Source organism: Xyrauchen texanus, chromosome 3 (assembly GCF_025860055.1).
Source record: "Xyrauchen texanus isolate HMW12.3.18 chromosome 3, RBS_HiC_50CHRs, whole genome shotgun sequence".
Taxonomy (NCBI): Eukaryota; Metazoa; Chordata; class Actinopteri; order Cypriniformes; family Catostomidae; genus Xyrauchen; species Xyrauchen texanus.
This window is the reverse complement of record NC_068278.1, coordinates 60,751,800-60,764,576: the sequence shown is the minus strand read 5'-3', so window position 1 is coordinate 60,764,576 and position 12,777 is coordinate 60,751,800. Positions and strand designations below refer to the sequence as shown.

Genomic DNA, 12,777 nt, shown 5'->3' with positions numbered 1-12,777 from the left:
ACTGTCTATAAATGGAGATGATTTAGTACTATAGGTACTCTCAATAGAAGTGGCCGTTAGATATTCATCTGTCCACAGTTAGACAAACTGTCTATAAATGGAGATGATTTAGTACTATAGGTACTCTCTCTAGAAGTGGCCGTTAGATATTCATCTGTTCACAGTTAGACAAACTGTCTATAAACGGAGATGATTTAGTACTATAGGTACTCTCACTAGAAGTGGCCGTTAGATATTCATCTGTCCACAGTTACACAAACTGTCTATAAATGGAGATGATTTAGTACTATAGGTACTCTCACTAGAAGTGGCCGTTAGATATTCATCTGTCCACGGTTAGACAAACTGTCTATATATGGAGATGATATAGTACTATAGGTACTCTCACTAGAAGTGGCCGTTAGATATTCATCTGTCCACGGTTAGACAAACTGTCTATAAATGGAGATGATTTAGTACTATAGGTACTCTCAATAGAAGTGGCCGTTAGATATTCATCTGTCCACAGTTAGACAAACTGTCTATAAATGGAGATGATTTAGTACTATAGGTACTCTCTCTAGAAGTGGCCGTTAGATATTCATCTGTTCACAGTTAGACAAACTGTCTATAAACGGAGATGATTTAGTACTATAGGTACTCTCACTAGAAGTGGCCGTTAGATATTCATCTGTCCACAGTTACACAAACTGTCTATAAATGGAGATGATTTAGTACTATAGGTACTCTCACTAGAAGTGGCCGTTAGATATTCATCTGTCCACAGTTAGACAAACTGTCTATATATGGAGATGATATAGTACTATAGGTACTCTCACTAGAAGTGGCCGTTAGATATTCATCTGTCCACGGTTAGACAAACTGTCTATAAATGGAGATGATTTAGTACTACAGGTACTCTCTCTAGAAGTGGCCGTTAGATATTAATCTGTCCACAGTTAGACAAACTGTCTATATATGGAGATGATTTAGTACTATAGGTACTCTCTCTAGAAGTGGCCGTTATATATTCATCTGTCCACAGTTAGACAAACTGTCTATAAATGGAGATGATTTAGTACTATAGGTACTCTCACTAGAAGTGGCCGTTAGATATTCATCTGTCCACAGTTAGACAAACTGTCTATAAATGGAGATGATTTAGTACTATAGGTACTCTCACTAGAAGTGGCCGTTAGATATTCATCTGCCCACAGTTAGACAAACTGTCTATAAATGGAGATGATTTAGTACTATAGGTACTCTCACTAGAAGTGGCCGTTAGATATTCATCTGTCCACAGTTAGACAAACTGTCTATAAATGGAGATGATTTAGTACTATAGGTACTCTCACTAGAAGTGGCCGTTAGATATTCATCTGTCCACAGTTAGACAAACTGTCTATAAATGGAGATGATTTAGTACTATAGGTACTCTCACTAGAAGTGGCAGTTAGATATTCATCTGTCCACAGTTAGACAAACTGTCTATAAATGGAGATGATTTAGTACTATAGGTACTCTCTCTAGAAGTGGCCAGTTAGATATTCATCTGTCCACAGTTAGACAAACTGTCTATAAATGGAGATGATTTAGTACTATAGGTACTCTCACTAGAAGTGGCCGTTAGATATTCATCTGTCCACAGTTAGACAAACTGTCTATAAATGGAGATGATTTAGTACTATAGGTACTCTCTCTAGAAGTGGCAGTTAGATATTCATCTGTGCACAGTTAGACAAACTGTCTATAAATGGAGATGATTTAGTACTATAGGTACTCTCACTAGAAGTGGCCAGTTAGATATTCATCTGTCCACAGTTAGACAAACTGTCTATAAATGGAGATGATTTAGTACTATAGGTACTCTCTCTAGAAGTGGCCAGTTAGATATTCATCTGTCCACAGTTAGACAAACTGTCTATAAATGGAGATGATTTAGTACTATAGGTACTCTCTCTAGAAGTGGCCGTTAGATATTCATCTGTCCACAGTGAGACAAACTGTCTATAAATGGAGATGATTTAGTACTATAGGTACTCTCTCTAGAAGTGGCCGTTAGATATTCATCTGTCCACAGAGTCTTCTGTACAGAAAATATAAAACAGGTATGGTGTTCATGGCAGGACATCATGAAGGAAGCCGCTGCTGTCCAATAAAAACATTCCTGCACACCTGAAGTTTGCCAAAGACCATCTTGACCCTCCACAACACTACTGGGAACATGTTTTGTGTACTGATCAAACTAAGGTTGAATTGTTTGGGAAGAACAGCAGCACTATGTATGGTATAAAAAGGGCACAGCATACCAATATGAAAACATTGTGAAGTATGGTGGATGGGGCATTGTGATTTGGGTCTGATTTGCTGCTTCGAGGCCTGGACCTCTTGCCATCATCGAGGGAAAAAGGACAATGAAAAAGGACCCTAAACATTGAAGTAAATCCACTACAGAATTACTTCAAAAAGAAAATCCACTTTTGGAGTGTCCCAGTCAGAGCCCAGACCTTAACCCAATAGAGATGCTGTGGAATGACCTCAAGACATCCTAAGAATATGGAATAAGGGTCCGAAATTCCTTCTGAACGTTGCACAGGTTTATTCCGCATCTATCAGAAAGGCTTTATTGAGGTTATTGCTGCCAAAGGAGGATCGACCAGTTATTAAATCCACCTGAGAACCCAGGTCACAACCCTCCATGAGGAGGCTGAAGGTATGCGGTCAGCCTTATGCTTGACTCAGGGAAGAGGACGCCTCCTGCCTTGCATAGTCCTAATTTTCATGATTGGGCATGGGACACAAGCTCAGGTTTGATCACCCTGTAGCTGGCCACCTTTGATGAGGGTGTCTAGTTTTGAAAGGCCGAAACACCCCCTGATTCAAAGGTACATTACTGATGATGTGTCCCGAAATGTACATCTTTCCCATGACTGAGGTACAGCTCCCACGCCACTCTCAACATCAAGGCATGAACATGCACATACCATCCACTGGCACAATGGACAGTTTACCATCACGTCCTGAGTTTATGATTCCAAGGAGTCACTTACTTTCTCCACAGCACTGTGAATGTTTAATGGTGTGTGTTCAATAAAGACATGAAACAATATAATTGTTTGTGTGTTGTTAGATTAAGCACATTGTGTGTGTCTATAATTGTGACTTTAATGAAGCTGAGATCAGATCTAATGAGCAATTAATGCAGAAACAAGATGATGGCAAAGGTTCACATATTTCTTAACAATGTATATATATTGTAGTTATTTCTATTAAGCACCTTAAATTATTTCAATTAACTTTTCAAACTCAAATTCGTTTTTTTAGAGTCTATTTTGCAACAGTATTTGCAATCCGGTTAATTAATAATTATAATTTTAATGGAAAGTTGTTTTTGTACAGGTTGTGATAAGATAGGGGGTCCAGAATGCTGTCAGAGTTGTCAGAAGGCCCAAAAATCTTAATGACGCCCCTTGACTTGATAATGTGATAATTTACTTTATCCAAACCTGCTCAGTTTGAAGCTGCTCTCTGACCACACGAACATGCTCCTGATTCTCCGGGTGAATCCTCTGCTGCTCATTCCTGAGAGACAAGACGAGATGAAGCCTGTGCGGCTGTTTACAGTAATATAATGTCTGGGTATATTGTGTGTGTCTCACCTGCACAGCAGCACTGCGAGTCCAGCCAGAAATGTGATGCTGAGCACCAGAACCAGCAGAACAGGGTCACTAACACCTTCAATGAGAGAGTCTTCATCTGCAGTCAAAGCACTGCCTTCCATTACACCTGATCATAGCCACAACACAACTACACACAACACAACCAGAGTTATTAATGATGACCATAACACAACTACACACAACACAACCAGAGTTATTAATGATGACCATAACACAACTAAACACAACACAACCAGTGTTATTAATGATGACAATAACACAACTAAACACAACACAACCAGAGTTATTAATGATGACAATAACACAACTAAACACAACACAACCAGTGTTATTAATGATGACAATAACACAACTAAACACAACACAACCAGAGTTATTAATGATGACAATAACACAACTAAACACAACACAACCAGTGTTATTAATGATGACCATAACACAACTACACACAACACAACCAGAGTTATTAATGATGACCATAACACAACTAAACACAACACAACCAGTGTTATTAATGATGACAATAACACAACTAAACACAACACAACCAGAGTTATTAATGATGACAATAACACAACTAAACACAACACAACCAGTGTTATTAATGATGACAATAACACAACTAAACACAACACAACCAGAGTTATTAATGATGACAATAACACAACTAAACACAACACAACCAGTGTTATTAATGATGACCATAACACAACTAAACACAACACAACCAGAGTTATTAATGATGACCATAACACAACTAAACACAACACAACCAGAGTTATTAATGATGACCATAACACAACTAAACACAACACAACCAGAGTTATTAATGATGACAATAACACAACTAAACACAACACAACCAGAGTTATTAATGATGACCATAACACAACTAAACACAACACAACCAGAGTTATTAATGATGACCATAACACAACTAAACACAACACAACCAGAGTTATTAATGATGACAATAACACAACTAAACACAACACAACCAGTGTTATTAATGATGACCATAACACAACTAAACACAACACAACCAGAGTTATTAATGATGACAATAACACAACTAAACACAACACAACCAGTGTTATTAATGATGACAATAACACAACTAAACACAACACAACCAGAGTTATTAATGATGACAATAACACAACTAAACACAACACAACCAGTGTTATTAATGATGACCATAACACAACTAAACACAACACAACCAGAGTTATTAATGATGACCATAACACAACTAAACACAACACAACCAGAGTTATTAATGATGACCATAACACAACTAAACACAACACAACCAGCGTTATTAATGATGACCATAACACAACTACACACAACACAACCAGAGTTATTAATGATGACCATAACACAACTAAACACAACACAACCAGAGTTATTAATGATGACCATAACACAACTAAACACAACACAACCAGAGTTATTAATGATGACCATAACACAACTAAACACAACACAACCAGAGTTATTAATGATGACCATAACACAACTAAACACAACACAACCAGAGTTATTAATGATGACCATAACACAACTAAACACAACACAACCAGAGTTATTAATGATGACAATAACACAACTAAACACAACACAACCAGAGTTATTAATGATGACCATAACACAACTAAACACAACACAACCAGAGTTATTAATGATGACCATAACACAACTAAACACAACACAACCAGAGTTATTAATGATGACCATAACACAACTAAACACAACACAACCAGAGTTATTAATGATGACCATAACACAACTAAACACAACACAACCAGAGTTATTAATGATGACCATAACACAACTAAACACAACACAACCAGAGTTATTAATGATGACAATAACACAACTAAACACAACACAACCAGCGTTATTAATGATGACCATAACACAACTAAACACAACACAACCAGAGTTAATAATGATGACAATAACACAACTAAACACAACACAACCAGAGTTATTAATGATGACCATAACACAACTAAACACAACACAACCAGAGTTATTAATGATGACAATAACACAACTAAACACAACACAACCAGTGTTATTAATGATGACCATAACACAACTAAACACAACACAACCAGAGTTATTAATGATGACAATAACACAACTAAACACAACACAACCAGAGTTATTAATGATGACCATAACACAACTAAACACAACACAACCAGAGTTATTAATGATGACAATAACACAACTAAACACAACACAACCAGTGTTATTAATGATGACCATAACACAACTAAACACAACACAACCAGTTATTAATGATGACAATAACACAACTAAACACAACACAACCAGAGTTATTAATGATGACCATAACACAACTAAACACAACACAACCAGAGTTATTAATGATGACAATAACACAACTAAACACAACACAACCAGAGTTATTAATGATGACAATAACACAACTAAACACAACACAACCAGAGTTATTAATGATGACAATAACACAACTAAACACAACACAACCAGAGTTATTAATGATGACAATAACACAACTAAACACAACACAACCAGAGTTATTAATGATGACCATAACACAACTAAACACAACACAACCAGAGTTATTAATGATGACAATAACACAACTAAACACAACACAACCAGAGTTATTAATGATGACAATAACACAACTAAACACAACACAACCAGTGTTATTAATGATGACAATAACACAACTAAACACAACACAACCAGAGTTATTAATGATGACCATAACACAACTAAACACAACACAACCAGAGTTATTAATGATGACAATAACACAACTAAACACAACACAACCAGTGTTATTAATGATGACCATAACACAACTAAACACAACACAACCAGAGTTATTAATGATGACAATAACACAACTAAACACAACACAACCAGAGTTATTAATGATGACCATAACACAACTAAACACAACACAACCAGAGTTATTAATGATGACCATAACACAACTAAACACAACACAACCAGAGTTATTAATGATGACCATAACACAACTAAACACAACACAACCAGAGTTATTAATGATGACAATAACACAACTAAACACAACACAACCAGCGTTATTAATGATGACCATAACACAACTAAACACAACACAACCAGAGTTATTAATGATGACCATAACACAACTAAACACAACACAACCAGAGTTATTAATGATGACCATAACACAACTAAACACAACACAACCAGAGTTATTAATGATGACAATAACACAACTAAACACAACACAACCAGTGTTATTAATGATGACCATAACACAACTAAACACAACACAACCAGAGTTATTAATGATGACCATAACACAACTAAACACAACACAACCAGAGTTATTAATGATGACAATAACACAACTAAACACAACACAACCAGAGTTATTAATGATGACCATAACACAACTACACACAACACAACCAGCGTTATTAATGATGACCATAACACAACTAAACACAACACAACCAGCGTTATTAATGATGACCATAACACAACTACACACAACACAACCAGCGTTATTAATGATGACCATAACACAACTAAACACAACACAACCAGCGTTATTAATGATGACCATAACACAACTACACACAACACAACCAGTGTTATTAATGATGACCATAACACAACTACACACAACACAACCAGCGTTATTAATGATGACCATAACACAACTACACACAACACAACCAGTGTTATTAATGATGACAATAACACAACTAAACACAACACAACCAGTGTTATTAATGATGACCATAACACAACTAAACACAACACAACCAGCGTTATTAATGATGACCATAACACAACTACACACAACACAACCAGTGTTATTAATGATGACCATAACACAACTAAACACAACACAACCAGAGTTATTAATGATGACAATAACACAACTAAACACAACACAACCAGTGTTATTAATGATGACCATAACACAACTAAACACAACACAACCAGCGTTATTAATGATGACCATAACACAACTAAACACAACACAACCAGCGTTATTAATGATGACCATAACACAACTAAACACAACACAACCAGCGTTATTAATGATGACCATAACACAACTACACACAACACAACCAGTGTTATTAATGATGACCATAACACAACTACACACAACACAACCAGCGTTATTAATGATGACCATAACACAACTACACACAACACAACCAGAGTTATTAATGATGACAATAACACAACTAAACACAACACAACCAGAGTTATTAATGATGACCATAACACAACTAAACACAACACAACCAGAGTTATTAATGATGACAATAACACAACTAAACACAACACAACCAGAGTTATTAATGATGACCATAACACAACTAAACACAACACAACCAGAGTTATTAATGATGACTATAACACAACTAAACACAACACAACCAGAGTTAATAATGATGACAATAACACAACTAAACACAACACAACCAGAGTTATTAATGATGACCATAACACAACTAAACACAACACAACCAGAGTTATTAATGATGACAATAACACAACTAAACACAACACAACCAGTGTTATTAATGATGACCATAACACAACTAAACACAACACAACCAGTGTTATTAATGATGACCATAACACAACTAAACACAACACAACCAGAGTTATTAATGATGACCATAACACAACTAAACACAACACAACCAGAGTTATTAATGATGACAATAACACAACTAAACACAACACAACCAGCGTTATTAATGATGACCATAACACAACTACACACAACACAACCAGTGTTATTAATGATGACAATAACACAACTAAACACAACACAACCAGTGTTATTAATGATGACCATAACACAACTAAACACAACACAACCAGCGTTATTAATGATGACCATAACACAACTACACACAACACAACCAGTGTTATTAATGATGACCATAACACAACTAAACACAACACAACCAGAGTTATTAATGATGACAATAACACAACTAAACACAACACAACCAGTGTTATTAATGATGACCATAACACAACTAAACACAACACAACCAGCGTTATTAATGATGACCATAACACAACTAAACACAACACAACCAGCGTTATTAATGATGACCATAACACAACTAAACACAACACAACCAGCGTTATTAATGATGACCATAACACAACTACACACAACACAACCAGTGTTATTAATGATGACCATAACACAACTACACACAACACAACCAGCGTTATTAATGATGACCATAACACAACTACACACAACACAACCAGAGTTATTAATGATGACCATAACACAACTACACACAACACAACCAGTGTTATTAATGATGACCATAACACAACTACACACAACACAACCAGAGTTATTAATGATGACCATAACACAACTAAACACAACACAACCAGCGTTATTAATGATGACCATAACACAACTACACACAACACAACCAGCGTTATTAATGATGACCATAACACAACTACACACAACACAACCAGAGTTATTAATGATGACCATAACACAACTAAACACAACACAACCAGAGTTATTAATGATGACCATAACACAACTAAACACAACACAACCAGCGTTAATGATGACCATAACAACTCATACAACACAACCAGTGTTATTAATGATGACCATAACACAACTACACACAACACAACCAGCGTTATTAATGATGACCATAACACAACTACACACAACACAACCAGAGTTATTAATGATGACCATAACACAACTAAACACAACACAACCAGCGTTATTAATGATGACCATAACACAACTAAACACAACACAACCAGCGTTATTAATGATGACCATAACACAACTACACACAACACAACCAGTGTTATTAATGATGACCATAACACAACTACACACAACACAACCAGCGTTATTAATGATGACCATAACACAACTACACAACACAACCAGCTATTAATGATGACCATAACACAACTACACAACACAACCAGAGTTATTAATGATGACAATAACACAACTAAACACAACACAACCAGAGTTATTAATGATGACCATAACACAACTAAACACAACACAACCAGAGTTATTAATGATGACAATAACACAACTAAACACAACACAACCAGAGTTATTAATGATGACCATAACACAACTAAACACAACACAACCAGAGTTATTAATGATGACAATAACACAACTAAACACAACACAACCAGAGTTATTAATGATGACAATAACACAACTAAACACAACACAACCAGAGTTATTAATGATGACAATAACACAACTAAACACAACACAACCAGAGTTATTAATGATGACAATAACACAACTAACACACAACACAACCAGAGTTATTAATGATGACAATAACACAACTAAACACAACACAACCAGAGTTATTAATGATGACAATAATCACAACTAAACACAACACAACCAGAGTTATTAATGATGACAATAACACAACTAAACACAACACAACCAGCGTATTAATGATGACCATAACATAACCAAACACAACACAACCAGCGTTATTAATGATGACAATAACACAACTACACACAACACAACCAGTGTTATTAATGATGACCATAACACAACTAAACACAACACAACCAGAGTTATTAATGATGACAATAACACAACTACACACAACACAACCAGTGTTATTAATGATGACCAATAACACAACTAAACACAACACAACCAGAGTTATTAATGATGACAATAACACAACTAAACACAACACAACCAGAGTTATTAATGATGACAATAACACAACTACAACACAACACAACCAGAGTTATTAATGATGACAATAACACAACTAAACACAACACAAACCAGAGTTATTAATGATGACAATAACACAACTAAACACAACACAACCAGAGTTATTAATGATGACAATAACACAACTAAACACAACACAACCAGAGTTATTAATGATGACAATAACACAACTAAACACAACACAACCAGAGTTATTAATGATGACAATAACACAACTCAAACACAACACAACCAGAGTTATTAATGATGACAATAACACAACTAAACACAACACAACCAGAGTTATTAATGATGACCATAACACAACTAAACACAACACAACCAGAGTTATTAATGATGACAATAACACAACTAAACACAACACAACCAGTGTTATTAATGATGACAATAACACAACTAAACACAACACAACCAGAGTTATTAATGATGACAATAACACAACTAAACACAACACAACCAGAGTTATTAATGATGACCATAACACAACTAAACACAACACAACCAGAGTTATTAATGATGACCATAACACAACTAAACACAACACAACCAGTGTTATTAATGATGACCATAACACAACTAAACACAACACAACCAGTGTTATTAATGATGACAATAACACAACTAAACACAACACAACCAGAGTTATTAATGATGACAATAACACAACTAAACACAACACAACCAGAGTTATTAATGATGACAATAACACAACTAAACACAACACAACCAGCGTTATTAATGATGACAATAACACAACTAAACACAACACAACCAGTGTTATTAATGATGACCATAACACAACTAAACACAACACAACCAGTGTTATTAATGATGACAATAACACAACTAAACACAACACAACCAGAGTTATTAATGATGACAATAACACAACTAAACACAACACAACCAGTTATTAATGATGACTATAACACAACTAAACACAACACAACCAGTGTTATTAATGATGACAATAACACAACTAAACACAACACAACCAGAGTTATTAATGATGACAATAACACAACTAAACACAACACAACCAGAGTTATTAATGATGACCACAACACAACTAAACACAACACAACCAGTGTTATTAATGATGACCATAACACAACTAAACACAACACAACCAGTGTTATTAATGATGACCATAACACAACTAAACACAACACAACCAGAGTTATTAATGATGACCATAACACAACTACACACAACACAACCAGAGTTATTAATGATGACCATAACACAACTAAACACAACACAACCAGAGTTATTAATGATGACAATAACACAACTAAACACAACACAACCAGAGTTATTAATGATGACCATAACACAACTAAACACAACACAACCAGAGTTATTAATGATGACAATAACACAACTAAACACAACACAACCAGAGTTATTAATGATGACCATAACACAACTAAACACAACACAACCAGAGTTATTAATGATGACACATAACACAACTAAAACACAACACAACCAGAGTTATTAATGATGACCATAACACAACTAAACACAACACAACCAGAGTTATTAATGATGACCATAACACAACTAAACACAACACAACCAGAGTTATTAATGATGACAATAACACAACTAAACACAACACAACCAGAGTTATTAATGATGACAATAACACAACTAAACACAACACAACCAGAGTTATTAATGATGACCATAACACAACTAAACACAACACAACCAGCAGTTATTAATGATGACAATAACACAACTAAACACAACACAACCAGAGTTATTAATGATGACAATAACACAACTAAACACAACACAACCAGTGTTATTAATGATGACCATAACACAACTAAACACAACACAACCAGAGTTATTAATGATGACCATAACACAACTAAACACAACACAACCAGAGTTATTAATGATGACAATAACACAACTAAACACAACACAACCAGAGTTATTAATGATGACAATAACACAACTAAACACAACACAACCAGAGTTATTAATGATGACAATAACACAACTAAACACAACACAACCAGAGTTATTAATGATGACAATAACACAACTAAACACAACACAACCAGAGTTATTAATGATGACCATAACACAACTAAACACAACACAACCAGCGTTATTAATGATGACCATAACACAACTAAACACAACACAACCAGAGTTATTAATGATGACAATAACACAACTAAACACAACACAACCAGAGTTATTAATGATGACAATAACACAACTAAACACAACACAACCAGAGTTATTAATGATGACCATAACACA

At 35.0% G+C, this 12,777-nt stretch overlaps 1 protein-coding gene and 1 long non-coding RNA gene across 8 annotated transcripts in view; one reads left to right on the top strand and one right to left on the bottom strand.

Annotated features, from left to right (window-relative positions):
* The window catches only part of LOC127625703 (uncharacterized), a 5,141-nt gene extending 3,716 nt beyond the window's left edge, over positions 1 to 1,425 (top strand). For 3 of the 6 annotated variants that reach the window (XR_007968349.1, XR_007968348.1, XR_007968342.1), the window contains one exon: positions 207 to 1,425. This is a non-coding gene — a long non-coding RNA (uncharacterized LOC127625703). Of the gene's footprint in view, positions 1 to 120 lie in introns of all 6 variants that reach the window. The other 3 variants (XR_007968347.1, XR_007968351.1, XR_007968350.1) reach the window with 3 other exon arrangements.
* The window catches only part of rnf170 (ring finger protein 170), a 27,034-nt gene that overhangs the window by 13,780 nt on the left and 477 nt on the right, over positions 1 to 12,777 (bottom strand). For both annotated transcript variants that reach the window (XM_052100922.1, XM_052100915.1), the window contains exons 2-3: positions 3,639 to 3,786; positions 3,486 to 3,561 (exon numbers count right to left, since the gene is read on the bottom strand). In XM_052100922.1, the coding sequence (XP_051956882.1) occupies positions 3,486 to 3,561; positions 3,639 to 3,760 (198 nt within the window). In that variant the 5' untranslated portion in view covers positions 3,761 to 3,786. The remainder of the gene's footprint in view (positions 1 to 3,485; positions 3,562 to 3,638; positions 3,787 to 12,777) is intronic.